The sequence below is a fragment of the Ananas comosus genome, linkage group 7 (genome assembly GCF_001540865.1).
Source record: "Ananas comosus cultivar F153 linkage group 7, ASM154086v1, whole genome shotgun sequence".
Lineage (NCBI taxonomy): Eukaryota > Viridiplantae > Streptophyta > Magnoliopsida > Poales > Bromeliaceae > Ananas > Ananas comosus.
The window spans coordinates 237,191-254,025 of record NC_033627.1 but is presented as its reverse complement, the minus strand read 5'-3'; the positions used below and the strand labels follow the sequence as shown (position 1 = coordinate 254,025).

General features: G+C 37.5%; 1 protein-coding gene and 1 pseudogene across 1 annotated transcript; one reads left to right on the top strand and one right to left on the bottom strand.

The window, feature by feature from the left end:
• Window positions 2,643-5,744, top strand: LOC109713150 (annotated as a pseudogene).
• Window positions 6,066-15,196, bottom strand: LOC109712715. Its single transcript, XM_020236457.1, has 12 exons — window positions 14,915-15,196; window positions 13,960-14,067; window positions 13,659-13,793; window positions 12,291-12,938; window positions 11,414-11,669; window positions 9,440-11,268; window positions 9,270-9,355; window positions 8,961-9,179; window positions 8,094-8,222; window positions 7,601-7,951; window positions 6,722-6,837; window positions 6,066-6,589 (listed from the first exon to the last, which is right to left on the bottom strand). The coding sequence occupies exons 1-12, from the start codon at window positions 15,005-15,007 to the stop codon at window positions 6,474-6,476; spliced, it is 4,086 nt and encodes a 1,361-aa protein (XP_020092046.1). The 5' UTR covers window positions 15,008-15,196; the 3' UTR covers window positions 6,066-6,473.

Here is a 16,835-nt window from a genome sequence, read left to right as displayed (position 1 = left end):
CGACCCACCGACGCATCCCTACAAACGTCTAACCTCCTTGCTTGGTCTCATACGCGAACCACTGTATATGAATATGAATATGAATATGAATATGAATATGAATACGAATATAATAGCTGGATTGTGTGAAAAGCATGTGCGCCCACCCACCCAGCGCCGTGAACCTAGTGCGGTGCCATTTATTTATTTATGTATTATTAAACACTCATCACCGTTCAATAGCTAGGACTATACAGTTGTTCGGACAGGACCAATAGGAAAGTGCCACGTCGGAAAATTGATGAACCCATCATGCATTGTGGGCCCAAGTCGTTTGTTCCCTAATGGCCTTTTCCTTACTTTTTAATCATTTTCGCCATCTCATGTTGACAATTTAAAATGCACAAAATTAAAGTTCGGTAGCGGATCAAATGGGACGAGACGAAGCGATCATTTTGACTTTTGAGGGACTTCGCGTTGCGCCTGTCACTTCCAACCTTGGCCCAGTTGATTTACAATTCTTGACCAAGTTAAGTAAAGCTGCAATTCTTTTTTTTTTAAAGTAAATTAATTGTTTTGTTTTTTTATTTTTTTAAAAAAAATAAAGTTAACTAAAAATATAAATTGGTTAAGCTTTAAACTTGACATTTTCAGATACCAACCATCTAGCCCTTATGTTCATATATTTCATAAGCTACAAAATTATGAACAATGCTTATGCTTGTCTTGCAATTAATTTTTGATCTAATCCTATAATTTTATTGGACAACTGCTCATATTTCTCAACTAGTTTTATAATTTCTTTGTTTTTCTGCAATTTGGCATCGTGGCCACAGTTTCACCTTCCAAGCTAGTATTGTAGGCATGACTGGGCAAGCATTAAATATAAATTTTGTTTTCTCTATCCAACCTTCTAATATGTAGATTTGAGTCAGTCAATAGTACTTTGACTTTAAAATTTGAATGCATCATTTAACTTTACAAANTTTGATCTAATCCTATAATTTTATTGGACAACTGCTCATATTTCTCAACTAGTTTTATAATTTTTTTATTATTATAATTTTTTTAAAAACTTAAAATTATAAAGACTAGAATTATAATTCTTGCAATATTAAGGGCTGTGATCCTATAATCCACTCTGAATTGTAAATTTAGCATTTCTTTCCTAATTTTTTACTTTGTTTTTCTGCAATTTGGCATCGTGGCCACAGTTTCACCTTCCAAGCTAGTATTGTAGGCATGACTGGGCAAGCAAAAAATATAAATTTTGTTTTCTAAAACGCATATACACAAATTGGAACTCCTGATATCGTAAAATAGCATCCCAGATAGCAAAGTTTGTAATTTATTATTATACTTTAAATGGTGCTAAATATTGATCGAGTTCCTTGGCAAGTTATTGGGCCGAAAAAGCCTTTGCTCGATCGTGGGAAATTAAAGTGGTTGGGAGTCCCAGGTTTTGAAACGTACGAGAATCGTTAATTAGCACCACCATACAATTCATCCGTAGAACAGCGCACACGGGAACGTTAATCAATTCCAGTGTCCTCGCCTCCAACGCATTAGCGTACGGTAAACGTTACTGTAATGATTCCTCCACCTGTTCACATATGTTAAAAGGAACGTTTATATCCTCTTAATTTTTTTTCCATGGTAATTAATTTGCCGCCGAAATTTTAAACTTTTTTTTTTTTTAAGAGGTACCCGCTTCGTTTATTTTCTTTAGAAAGAAACTTAGTTAGAAATGTGAATCAACTAGATTTGAATTTTAAATTTCGGATACCAACCATAAAGCCTTTTGTCACTTACGTTATGGACAGTCGATTTTACAAAGAAAATGTTAGGGTACACTTTTGTGTGCCCGTGGTGGCAAACTAGCAATGCTCTTACATATTCCATTTCGTGGAGTACCCGCTGAAGCTTTCAACGGCTCAAAATCATGTAGGATACGTACTTGAGCTTTTTACAAGCTTATGGTATTTCGTTTATTTTTAAAAAATAAATTTAGTTAAAAATATAAAATAAATTAAATTTTGATTTTAGGATCTCGATAATATCAACTATTAAGCTCTTAGTCATTTGATACTAATTATTTTATTATTAAGTAAAATTAATTAACACAATATATATATATATATATATATATATATATATATATATATATATATAGAGTCCGGCTACTATACTTTTATGAGTATAGAGCCTATTGTACTCATAAGTTTTAGCCGTTAGATATACCCTTTAATCATTTTCATCCGTTAGATTATACTATTCAATCAACACACACCCACAGTCAAAACCTCTAGGGGGCCACTACAACATAACCGAAACCACTTTCATCCTAACCGTAATTTTTTCATCTGAACGTCGAAAACTTATGAGTACAAAGCTCTATACTCAATGAGTAAAGTAGCCCCACCCTATATATATATATAAATATATATATATATATATATATATATATATATAATAATATATATATATATATGGAAAACTTGCCATCTTAATAATACTCTTGGGTCCAATAACGTGGTTACGATCCCTTATTATTATTATTATTTATTTATTATTATTAGTGCAAGTCGCATCCCTATTTTTGGTTCCCAAAACACCGCCCTTTTCCTCGCACGTTCCAACACGTGCCGAGCTCGCCTTTAATAACCCCCAATTCATTCCCCCCGTCTCGTCTCGTCTTCTCTCAGATCCAACGCTCGCGGAGAGAAACGGTCCTCTACTCTTCTTCTTCTTCGTACCTCTTTCTCCATTTCGACTCCGAAGCAAAAGAGAGATAGAGAAACCTAGCTGCGGCGACAATGGCGGCGGGGATCATCATGGTTCCCGCGACTCCGCTGCTCAAGGACGAGCTCGACATCGTGATCCCGACGATCCGAACCTGGACTTCTTGGAGATGTGGAGGCCTTCTTCCAACCCTACCACCTCATCATCGTCCAGGATGGGATCCCACCAAGACCATCAGGGTCCCGAGGCTTCGACTACGAGCTCTACAACCGCAACGACATCAACCGCATCTCGGCCCCAAACCTCCTGCATCTCCTTCAAGGACTCCGCGTGCCGCTGCTTCGGCTACATGGTCTCCAAGAAGAAGTACATCTACACCATCGACGACGACTGCTTCGGTGAGTGCCTCCGTCTCTCACACAGCCCCCCCCCCCCCCCCCACCAACTCTTTCCCTCCCTTCTCCTTTTACTTCTCTATTTTGTTTTTTGGGGTTTTTGTATGTCCGGGGGGAAACTGGATCTGGCTTTTTGTGATTTCGGCGGAAACTGAAGGATCCGGCGAGAAGGTGTGATTTTTATGAAGTACGTAATAGTTTTATGTGGGAAATTTGTGATTTTCTGGTGACAATTTAAATCCTGAGTAAGATTTTTCATTTTGATTCTGATAAGGTCTAGAGATCGCAGGCCTTCTTTGATAGTAATTGATAATTTCGGATCAACTACTACAGATCTGAAAGTGTTTTTTGGTACACTACTTTATATTATTGAGTATTCAATCTTTAAGTGATTTTTTGCTATATGTTCGATCCTATTTAGTATATCTTCTTATCTTCTTTTCATTGGTGCTTTAAGGATTATAGGAAATTATGTTATGTTATGTTTGTTCTTTGCTACTCCTTGATTTGTTTGTCCTCTGTTACTCTTAAAGATATACTCTAATTAGATAATAGGGATAGCAACTTTCCCTTTGGGAAATCAATGTACATGTTCTGCATGTATAACATCTCCTCATCTGATTCTCTATGTGGGCAGTATTTGCTCCTTCGATTCTTTCGCATATATCATCTAAATAGATTAATCAAAGGATGTGTAACCAGGCTGCTGCATTTTTTTTTGTGTTGCTTATTTGGGCGAAATATATAGTAAGCTCCTTTTGTTTGTTATCATCTTTCAAAGCACATGCTTACCCAATAAAATTTATAAAATTATTATGCATACTAATGTGAGGCCCACTGGTTGGTAGTGCTGAAAATCTTTGTAGAAAATCACTGGTTATCTGGCACAACTACATGCTAGCATGAGCTTCTAAAATATTTTAGTGCGCATGTCCACATAACGTTGACTTCTATAACCACCGAAAGAATATTTATTTTAATCATTTATGCCACAAATTATTGGTCAAATGATAGCATCATCATACTCAATAGGATCCAGCTGTTATGCTTCAATTGAGGACCACATTTTGTTTGGTAATCGACAAACCAATCAGCCGGTGATGTTTGTCCGCATCTATATAGAATACGAAGCATGACACCTTCCCTAATATAAACATAAAAGATCTAGTTCTTGGTTCTCAGACTAAACATGAGGAAATGCTCTGAAACTAATGATTGATGCATCTGCCAGTTCATGGTTGATGAGTACTACGACATGGAGGGTGTTCATTTTATTTTAGTGGATTCATGCTCTTGTGCAGGGCATGTTTCTTCCCTGCCATTTTTTTCAATGCTGCACACCTAGGGTGACATAGAAGGATTAGACTTCTGCTGTACGACAATCTGGCCTGGTTGCTTTCTGATTCCGATCTTCTTTATGCTGCTTTCGTGATCTTAATTTCTTCTTGTCTTTACCAAATAGGTTGCTAAGGACCCATCTGGCAAACATATCAATGCTCTTGAGCAGCACATAAAGAACCTCCTCACCCCGTCCACGCCTCACTTCTTCAACACTTTGTATGATCCCTACAGAGAAGGCGCCGACTTTGTCCGTGGCTATCCTTTCAGCCTCCGAGAAGGTGCTCCGACTGCCGCCTCTCACGGCCTTTGGCTCAACATTCCTGACTACGATGCTCCCACCCAGCTCGTCAAGCCTCGTGAGAGGAACACCAGGTGAGGTTTCATTGTGGATAGATGTTGTTTTAAAAAAAAATTCAACAATTTCGTTCCCAGTCAGTCACCCTTTCTGTTCCATCAGATATGTGGATGCTGTTCTTACTGTGCCCAAGGGGACCTTATTCCCGATGTGTGGAATGAATCTTGCTTTCGACCGTGAGCTGATTGGACCTGCAATGTACTTTGGGCTTATGGGCGATGGACAGCCCATCGGGCGCTATGACGACATGTGGGCTGGATGGTGCATGAAGGTCGGTAGTCCTTCCAATCTTCCGGTCTTTAAAGGATTAGAATGCTTTTCTTATTGCATTAATAGTTCTAAGCTTTTTATTTGGGGATAAAATAAATGCAGGTCATCTGTGACCACTTGGGACTGGGAGTGAAAACAGGTTTACCCTACATCTGGCACAGCAAGGCGAGCAACCCCTTTGTGAACTTGAAAAAGGAGTACAAGGGCATATTCTGGCAAGAAGACATCATCCCTTTCTTCCAATCCGTAGAGCTCTCCAAGGATTGCACCACGGTTCAGAAATGCTACCTTGCACTCTCGGAGCAGGTGAGGGAGAAGCTGGGGAAGGTGGACCCTTACTTCACTAAGCTTGCAGATGCAATGGTCACCTGGATCGAGGCTTGGGATGAGCTCAACCCTTCTGGAGCTGAGGCTGAAGCAGCCAAAGGGAAATAGAGTGGGTAGTCTGAATTTCCTTTAAATTCCCCTGCAACTTTAGTGTTGTCGGATCTAAAATCTGTTAGGCATAACTCGTGTTTTTTTTTTTTCTTGAGAAGTTTTTCATTATGCTAAATGTTTCTCACTGAAGCATTGAGGCATTTTTGCAGTTGGATTATTGTATTCCTGTACTATTTATCTTCTTTGGTAATTTAAGATGGCAATAAATTATTTTATTTGCGTTACTAGAATAAAGCAGAAACTTTTGATCGGCAGGAGAGAAAGTAACGCTAGGAAGCAGAACTTTCATGCGTAAGCATATAGCCTGCTTAAATTTTGTGACAATTTGCCTACTTTGTTGTACTTTCCATGTGGGTTTCATTGTGGTATTACATGAGATTTACTGAGTTGGTATTGACCCCTTTTTGGTGGGGATGAATATAATCGTAGAACTGTATGCAAGTGCCAACCAAATTCCATGTTTAGTCAATACTGAGGTATCTAATGAAGGCAACTTCATCTGATGCAACAAAGAACAATAAACAACAAGAAACTCACCATGTTAGCCACTAAGGATGGGTGATTTCCTGCTGCATTTTTATCAGTGGGATCAACCAATTCTGTACAAAGCACATATACACTTGTGAAGTGATAATGTGAGGTGATTATGAATCAAGTTCAACACAAAATTTCAGAGACGTGACCTACAGGATTATCACAACATAGGTGATGCTTCTTTCTTAAAAGAAAACAAAGGCAATGCTTCACCATTTGAAAGAAGACAGCTTTGTGCAGATATTTGAAACCAAGCATGCCACAACATTGGGCGCATGAGATGGATTAGGAAACGTCAAGACCGGCAAGTTTGAGTTGAGTGAACAAAATATGTCCCCATATGTACATTTCACATAGTCGTAGCGCCGTGTTTATGGAGTCACTTCCGCTGATTGACAATGGCGTCGTATCTGCTGAACCTACCTATCCACTATCATATCTGTCCTTGGTCTGTATATTAACAAATGACACTTATCGTCAGCTACTGCCATTGCACCTGATCGGGCATCAACTCCAATGCATGGTACACTCCCACCTAATACCAAGAAAGAGTCGTGTAACATTCTGTTACTAAAAGAGGGACTCTTTCGCCTGTACTTGCATGCAAAATCATCTGCACAATATATGAAACTAAGATAGATTTATCAAAGTAAAGTGCCTGACTTACATTTGAAACAACACATGTCAGCATATTTCCTCCCAGTAGAGAGCTCCCATTTGTACAAGAGACCATCAAATGTTCCAACAAATCCATATTCAGCTGAGGCAGCTACAACGGAAGCCCTGCAGGATATAAAAGATCTAGTCATGGAGACGTTCACTCAACATAACCAAATAAAAGATCTTCCAAGACAAGAAATTGATTTGACAATTTGTGATGAATCCTTAACCTTCCAGAATTACATTTTCTTTCAATCCACAACCAACAAGAGGACGCTCAACACAGCATTTCTCATATGTACAATTGAACGGCCTATGCATCTAGCTGCACTAGATGTCATATAGAGATGATTTTGACTGCAATAACAACCACCTCGTGACAAAATACACATACTTTTGGAAATTGTTGACTGCATATTCAAGTGGAAAAAATGAAGCAACTGGGCCTTTGATAATGTTTCATTTAACTTTATTAGACACTAGTAGACACTAACAGAGCACCATAAAGCTACACATTTTGGATATTCTAAAAATCTTTACTGTTTATGGATATTCTAAAAATCCTTAACACTTTTAAAACTTCAAAATCCTCCGGGAAGAAACATTATTGTGCCTTAAACTAATCAAACAGATGTTATTCTTCTTGGTGGGCACTTGGTATATGAGTACCTACCACATCTTATTTTCACTCAGTTATATGAATACCTACCACTTGGCGGACACTCGGTACATGCTGGTGCCTGACGACTTGATCAAGAATATAAGCCATTTGAAAAGATGAAAGCCATTATTTAGATAACAACAATCTAACCTACTTCACTCGTTCATCGAGTGACATAATTAAAATTTAAGCATTTAGTGAATAAAGATACAGCAGCTGAGATACCTGGGATCCAACATGCTTCCCATGAAGACCAGGTTCTTGGCTAAAAGAGCTAGCCTCCACCATCTTATGCTATGATCCTTCACCTGAAGATCATGTTGAACCTCTGTTACTGAAGCAGCAGAAACCATGAGCCAAACAGCTGCATCTTCTCCAGAAGGAATAAGAAAGGGGATTTCAGCAGCTTCTTTGGACAAATCTTTTGCCATCATCTCTTTCAAGCTTTCCTCTTCATTGTTATTGGTGAAGAGAATCCCATAGTTCTGCAAACTGCAAAAGCCTACCGGAATAATTTGGAATACTATGTTGCCTGGAGCTGAGAAGCTGGCTAAACATGCCCTCTTTGAGATATCCCTGCAATATTTTAAAAAAAGCAATTGAGTTACAGAAAGCAAATTACCCAAATTCACAAAAATAGAATGATGAAATAGATTTCGAAAGACAAAAACAAAAAAAAATAATAGCTGACTGGTACTTATGTAAGATTGCAGCTTACCATAAACCAAAACCGCCTATACCATTATGACCAATCACAAGGCTGTTAGCATTTGTTACTCTTTTCAGCTCCAACATCGGACATGGCAAATCGTCAAATGAAGGTAGCACATATTCTTCAGAGTTTGTACTGTAAACAGTGACAAGAAAGATATGAAGCATTAAACAACCGAGCAGAAAAATAATCATTTACCAAAATAAATGAGATATCACAACCATGTTTTCTACTTTTCTCTGGTGACATTATTTCACTGGGATCCCAAATTTCATAGCCAATTGCAGATAAAAGTTAATTGGCTCAAGGATTTGATAAGTTGAGAGAGACTCAATGATGTTACCCCAAAAAAAAAAAAAAAAATCAAGTTGGTTGGAATCAGGCTTCATCTTTCCAAATAAGCTGTTGAAGGAATAGGCAATCAGTATGTGTAGTTACTTCCGTAGAAGAGGCTATTTGATAGGTCTCTAATGAAGATCAAAAGAAAAGAAAACCATAATATTTGCAAGCAAGCAATTGAATGGCATGTACATATACACACAGAAAAACAAAAGATACGCCTAATGCATATGCAAATCAAAACACTAACGGAGTAAATCATGTCAAACAGGCACCAAAGAGTATTCTCTAGCCTTGTGCTTCTAAATTTGCTAGCTCTTTTCTCGAGTTATTTGACCAGATATTCTAGATATTTGACTTGTCAGAATGATAGTTTGACCACCAAATGGCAGCATTCTCAAGTTTTCCGTTTTAAGATCAAAATAACAAAATAGTCCATGATGCAATAACAGAACTCCAGAACACGGCTTGTTGAAATTTCATAACATGCAAATGATAAATTATCAACCTATTGGATAGTTATATGATACTTACCTCCATTCCAAGTTCATCGTCCAGACATGCAACTTCCCACTCTCTTGAACTGCTATAAGCCAGTTTGGTTCACAGACCAAGATACAGCAAACCTTCTCATCTGTCGTCAATTTGATCAGTGGTGAAACGTACCCAAAATTCACCCGTACAATTTTTACAGCATTATCATCACATTGATCTAATTTGCACATGGGGCACAAACAAGCTACGCTGTGCTTCCTGCCATGATTCATGATTAATTAGCTTCACACCAGATTTAATGATTTCAAAGGCTACATAACCCATAATATCAGATGGATTTTGCTCGACCTGCAATATGGTACTTTGATACTGTTAAGCAGGATAAGTGAGTGACCATCTGGAGTAAATTGCAATCCAGCTCTTTCAAATGTTAACTGCAAAACGGAACATGGAGACGCATTACTGTACAAGAACACATGAATTTACTAACAATAATGATATATTTGCGTATAGCTTACATTTCCTTTGAAAGGACCCTCCAGCGGAGGCAACATAAGTGAGGTGTAACCAGTAAAAGAAGGGCATATTCCACTCTGTTCCTGAAGGGGAACAACATAGATGTAAAGGGATTTAGCAGAGTCCTCTAGAAGACCACACAACACGCTGATTTGTAAAGAATGATCATTTGAACTCAAGCTGATAGACAAGATGGAGCTTGGATGCAAAAGGCAGCCCACAAGCTCCATAGATCTATCTAGTGCTGCGAGTGATTCCGCATCATGAGATGAGAGTTCATCAAAATGACTTCTTTTGCATGGTTTATCATGGCAAAGATCCTTATGGTCATTATCTGTTGCCATATCTGTAAGCTGCTTCGCATCTGGGCAAGAAAATTCTTTCAGGGCACATTTTCTACTTTGTTCTGGAACATTTCTCTTCATCTGGAGCTGCATTTTGCAATAATCCTGAGCTTCATTAGTACCACCAACAGCTTTTACATAATTATTTTCAATATATAAACGAGAAGGAACACAAGTGGAAGATTTCATATCTTCTCCAACATTATTAACACTTGCTTGAGGAATAACCTGAATATTATATGTTGTAATGGGACCGTGTGCACAACTATCCTCCGTGTTGTTTAGATGTAGTTTAATTTCGTCTCTCTTAATTTGATTGGCAGCATATATCCTTTTCTCTGCATCACCACTCGCAAAACCATCTTGAACAATTTCTCTGTTATCTAATTTCCTGGGAGTAGCAAATTTCTTAAGATTGGTCTCATCAAAATTTCGGCAAATTATACTTTCTGATAGAGGAATGTCAAATGTTTTAGACGAATAATGTGCACGGAGTAATGTTTCTCCTTTCTGAGCATCAGATGGGAGATCATCGGTCCGAAATACTGCATTTTGCATAAAAAACAACGAAGAATTTCCCTTTATATTAATTGGTACTGTGCTGTCAAGCCTTTCCTTTACCAGATTTCCAACACACACATCAGTAAACTCTGGAACATTTGGAACATCAAAGTTAACTAGCTTGTGTTGAATGGAGGACTCAAGGTCATCTTGTGACTTATCAAGCATTCTTCCAGAATTAGTAATTCTGGAAAATTCTCTTTCATCCAAGCTTGTATATTCTGAGCAGGGAAGAAGATCGTTTGCATATTGCTCAGTTATGTCATTTCCAGTAGGCTTGCAATTTCCTTCAGGTGGAGGAACCGAGAGGTCTTTTCTGAAACTATTTTTATCATTGCACAAGTGCTGCAAAGAGTCATGCTCGTGAGAAGCAGGATTAATGGATAGAATATGATCAGCGCAATCTGTTCTTTGGTAATTCAGTTCCCAATAAGAGATCTCATTTTTGTCACCTGCAGAGTCGCCATTAAACTCTTCTTCTAAACCGGCTAGAAGAGAATCAGATAAGAAAAGATCACCTTTCTCGAGTTCATTAAATGGCTTAACTACTCCATTATATTCACAGCTCTCAAGATTAGAAGGCTCTACGACCCCTTCTTTTATGCTGAAAGGCAACTTTGAAGGCTCAAAATTCTGCTTAATTTCATTCGGATATCCATGAATAGTTTCACAATAATCAGCAGGAGAAGATTTATGAGCCCTAACATTAAAGACGGATGGATCATCCTCCAAGCTATCTGGAATGACATATTTGACCTCGTTTGACCTTTCAGAAGATTGCTCATTGTTTGGGAGGCAATAATTGTCAGATGGCTTTACCGTGGTTTTTTTGCATTCAGAACTGTCCTGAACCGATGTTCCAGAATCATTTTTCCCTGACATTTTTTCTTCTGATCTTTGGACAATGTTATTAGCTTCAAATTCACCTGCAAAAAAAAAAAAAACTAGAAGTTCATTTTCTATAGCATCATATGCCTCTTATGGGCAGAAGCCAAAAATGAAAAAGTTCTATAGAACAATCAAACAAATATCTTTGCTTAATTATGATAGGTGTCCTGAATAAACTAGTACCTTGACTAATGTCACCAGTCAAGTGGAAATCACCAACCTTCTGCTCAAAATCTGCTTCATGATTTTCACGTCTATACTTCCTTCTGACATAAGTCTTCTTAAGAAGGGGAATGGCTTGCGGAAGTAAACATGCCATCATGAACTTTGCTAATTCTTGCCCCTCAGAATCCAAATCCATTTTATCAGAACCTGGATTTGAGGAGCTAGGAGATGAGCTGACTTCTTGAAGTGAATCTTTTATTTCTCTGGGACTTCCCTTGAAAATTGCAAAACCGGCATCATCATCTAGACAACAGATGTATATATTTCAACTGTGAAAAGTTGTTGACAATGGACGTGATTAAGCTAGAATTTTGATTATCAAAAGTTGTTAACTATGGACATGATTTAGCTAGAATGCACAAAGTGAAGTTCAATAAAGACCAGATGCTAACATTGTCCAAAAAGAAGTCCGAACTCATTTTTTTGCACTACTCTGGAGTCCGGAACAAGGATGTGCTATTATGTGATTAATAATGGGATGTCTATGTCACTATCATTTGGTACAATAATAGGATTTCTTTGTTTCAATTTAGCAGTTGATGATGTACCAGCAAAAGTAGCGAAGTAAAACTACAGTAGCAAAACAGATAAAAGATGCCAGTTATCATGAGTTAACTTCTGTTATCATGATCCTGATCAGGTCAAAAAACAGCCCCAGTAAAGAAATAACTACTTAAACCAATAGTAAATGCAAGAATGAGTGGGCCACTTCATTGGGAATCATGCAAAAACAATCATGGATCAAAAAATGTCTGAAAAAACAGGGTGGATAAGATAAAGCAGGAATACGGTCAAAAAAAGAAAAGGAAGAAAAAGAAACAAAGGCGGGAAGTACGTCTCTGTGACCTGCTGAGTAAGGTATATTCTCCACTGAAGGGAATCTGAAATCCCTATAATACTTGCTTTCCTCCTGAGAAATTACATGTTTCTCAACAACACAATCAGAATGCTCAACTTCTTCTGGTAATTTATTATTGGCTAGCATAGGATGGCATTGCCCTTCATCCACTGAAGTAGCCTGTTGGACGGCACCGTACTTACCATCTTTTTCTAACTCACAGCCAGATTGGCGTAAACTTTCATTATTTACAGCATTTGCAGCATCCTGGCATGCAAAAGATCCAGACAAATGTTCTTCCAGAAAATGCTGTATACTTTTTTCTTTGGCATGAGAATCAAACCTGCCTAGTTGTTCTGCCTTTTCGGATTCTTTCTCACAAAGTAAATCCTGATGATGAAGTCTCTTAACTCTTCCTTCTTTTATTCTGTCTTTCATCCCTCTCTTTCCAATGCTCCGTTGCTTGCTTAAGCAGACAATCGAATCTGAATTTGCATTGGAACATCGAATGTCAACCTTATGGTCTGACTGCAAACCACTATCATATAATTTTGGAGATAATGAGCATCTTTCTGGTGCTCTATTGACATCTACCGCTAGCTCACGAAGTAATCGCTGAACAAATGGATTCCTAAACCCAAAAAGCTGCATGCAACAGCAAGGAAGGTTAACAGAAGCAACTTAGGAGAAATGTTTATACTCTACTTCCACCAGAATATTATGAAGAAATCACATTAAGACAATTAAAAGATTAGGTACATTACTAAACAAGTTTTGCCTGATATAACATCCATGTTTGACATTCAATTGTTCTTGAACCATGAAGCCTTTTTCTTTTGGAACTTAAAAAAAAAAAAAAAAAAAAAAATCAAAATAGTGCAACAAAAGGACCTGGTCTACAAGACCATCAATGAGATACAAATATTCTTACTGGCAAGTCCTCAACAACATATTGATCCATGCAAAAAGAAATGAATCAGAAAACGATATTGGAAAGAACAGTCATCATGACATAGAGTATTGGTGAATGAGATAAGTCTCAGAACAGCTGGTTGTAAAATGAAAAACCATCTCTTGGTTAATACTAGGGAACAAAAGAATTGCCAGTCAACCATATATAAATCCATCAAGCAGCCAAACAAGAAGAACTAATACAGAGTACATTTGTTGGCCATAAATTCAGATAGAACAGTATATACAATTTTAGATGCAAATAGTGTAACATTAAAAAAGCCCAAGGCCCATGAAATTGCTCTAATAAAGGACTAGAATCCAAATTTGATTGGTAAATACCAACATATGAAATATGCAAAGGATAAGCATCATAATTTTGTAACCAGATAGAGAAATAATCGGGCAACTTGCCTCCACTCCATCCATTTTAGAAGAAAACCTCCTCCCATGCCAGTTTTTAACTCTCGGACCAATCTTCTTCTTGAAATTCTCCCAAGCTATATCAGGGGTCTGCCCGGTGGATGAATCTCCGTCTGTGAATGAGACCTGCATATTGAAATTGCGCAGCTGTTCAATAGAATCAGGTAGATCAAACGGACTAAAAAATTACTTTTATAATTATCAGAAAAGTTTAAGCAACACAATATCTACTAGAAACTATCTGATAAGCTACTGCATACGCAACCAAAAGGGTAGTGTCTAGCAATCTTACCACAAATAAAGGCCCATTGAGGCCTTCACGCACTTCCATCCTATATGTGTTCCCAGCATGAGTTCGTACTGCCTGATAACCAACAGGATAAGGGTAACGGTCTTTTCCCTATAAGAAAAATGAGGATAATTACTATATAAAGTCAGTTGAAAACCAATAAATAAATACTAACTGGAAACTAATTAGACCTGTAGCAACATTCTGCTGCTTCAAAGAAGTTGAAAAGTGATGTGTTGCCAGAAATTAAAAAAAAAAAAAAAAAAGCCAGAAAATACAGTTTATCATGATTTATTTGACTTAACACTTCAAATATCCACCGACCATCCCGAGCGTAAGTGGCAAAGGGCTTAGTAGGTGATATCCGAGGTCCCAAGTTCGAAGAGTAATTGCTTTACATTTTCAGCTAAATTTATTTCTAAAAAAGTGAACAAAGTTGGTGGCATGCTACGTTTCTCTCCAAAAAAAAAAAAAAAAAAAAAAAAAAAAAACTTCAAATATCCTTCTCTAGTTTGTGAGATGAATGAATTTACTAGAGCTATAAAACAGGATGCCGATTAGTTTGTTAATGTTTCTGATCACCGTGAGTTCTCACTACCATTCAATTACATCCCTATCGTATAAAACCAAAACATCGAAGTTTATAGAAATTTCCCCTTATTTTTCAAAAGCTTTAGAACTTCATACAGTCAAGGAACTGCAAAAAGATGACATCAACATAAACAGAAAAGAGAGAGGCCTCAAAAAGCGGTAGTTCAAAACCACTCACGAACGTCACAAAATCTCCTCTTGCAATCAAATAACCAAATCGAACAATCCTTCCCCAAAATCCTAGGTTTTGGAGATCATGCGAGCAACAAATTTCAGTTGAATAACTCGGAAATGACAAATCGAGACACTCGGGGGTAAAAGGATGAGATCGAAACAGGAAGAAGCAGGTAGGATGAGAAACGCAAACCCTAGAGGAGCTCCAATACTTCTTGTCCCATTGGCCATGGTAGAGTGATCCGACGGAGGTGATCTCCAGGTCCTCGTCGCGAGAGTTTTCCATCGATTAAAGAGGGAAACGTCGATGCTGTCTACGGGATCGAATAGCTCAGCTGTAGGAAGAGGTTGGGGAATGGATCGATCAGTTGATCCGACGAAGATGGGGCGGGTTTCGAAACCCTAGAGGAGAACGAGGACGATTTTTTTTTTTTTGATTTTTTGCCCTGATTTATTTTTCGCGCCAAAAGCTCGGGCGTGAAAGTTTCGCGCCTTCAAAATAGTAGCGTTACTGGGGGGAACAGAGATAAGGTTGCAAACGGGTCCTACTTTTGAAACCATTCAGTTTAGCCCCCCCTTTTTTTCTCTTTTTTTTTTTTTAATCTTTTCCGAGGCTTGCATTGTTTCAACTCCTATAGATAAATTCAAGTACCAAATGAGTGAAGTCCATAGTATGCTATTTTTTGTTGGCGAAAACTCAATTTTGTTCCAACATTTTTTTCTTAAAAAATTCTAAATTTTTTAATTGCTGTAACTTGAATTTGGAAACTTCCAGTATTGAAAAATGCTGATTTTATACTTAAAAGTTGAGTACAAATCTCACACCTGACTCATCCAAGAATTTAGATAATTTTTTAACACTTTCAATATAAAAAAGATAATATGATAAAATCAGTATAAAATAATAGGTCATTGAATAGAAATGGTATGAAATTACACTCACTTTTTGAGTGTATATATAGTATTGTTCTTTTGTATTATACAATTAATTTCGTAATATTATACAAGTAACAAAAAAGGGGTAATATATAATTAGGACATTTTAAAAATATTTAAAAAAGTTAAATGATTTTGTTTCATTGTACAATTAACAAAAGACAGTATTATATATTTATGAAAATTTAAAAAATATTTGGGGTGTACAGTTAGGCATAGCACTGCTCCTTTTTACAGTACAATTCACACAAAAGAAAGTATTATAAAATTAGAAACTTTTTGTATTATACAATTGGCAAAAAAAAAATGAGTATTACATAATTAGGAAATTTTAAAATATTTAAAAGAAATTAAATAACCTTTATAAAATAATACAATTAATTAATTTAAAATTCGTATACTCTGAGGAAATTAAATTATATAATTAGAACAATTAAAAATATTTTTATAAAATAAGCTACTTTTTTGATCGAACAAATCCGGGTCATCCGCGTGACAGGCAGAAACACTCACCACTATACTGCGTACAGCGACTTTTACATTTCATTAATAATCGTAATCATATCATCCATTTAGATTATTACTAAGAGTTCCATTTACATGGATTGTTGCCTATACGTACGACGATATATATCCAACATTTTAATGCAAAAGGACATATAGATGGAGCAAGGTACAAGAGGATTTGCTAGTTCATTAGGATGCAACAGTGGCAATGGCGGTTCCTCTCTTAAGAGCCTTCATATTCGTCGTCCCGAGCACCGGTAAGCCACCGGAGGCACCGTGTCGATGCAGATCGGAGTTATCAATCTGGAGCTCAAATAGATCCGAGCTCGAGTCACTCTCCCAATCCTCACCACAGTATTCTTCTACCTCTTCTGTTGATCTCTTAAAGCTCTTTCTTTGCCGCAGCGTAGGCTCGCCAACCCAACTCCAATCTCTCTTCATCAGATACCCATGATGATCATCGCGATATTTATGAATATTGCTCAACACCCATCTCCTCTCCCCGCCGCACACACTTTGATCACCATCATACACATTTCCATAAAGGCCGTGATCACCCCTCGGCACATACTTATCCTCCTTCCACGGCCATATGCCATTTTTGGCGTGTGGCCGATATGCTGCTCCTTCTGGCTCCTTACGATATTGGTTCGTGTCGCTACGGAGTCTGC

Bases quoted from the DNA above. Each gene is read 5' to 3' on its own strand.
- LOC109712715 (XM_020236457.1), bottom strand. From the start codon at position 15,007: ATGGAAAACTCTCGCGACGAGGACCTGGAGATCACCTCCGTCGGATCA. The intron at 14,068-14,914 runs GTTTGCGTTTCT...TTTTTCTTATAG, and splicing joins AGTATTGGAGCTCCTCTAGG to GGAAAAGACCGTTACCCTTA. The intron at 6,838-7,600 runs GTATCTCAGCTG...TATATCCTGCAG, and splicing joins GGAAGCATGTTGGATCCCAG to GGCTTCCGTTGTAGCTGCCT.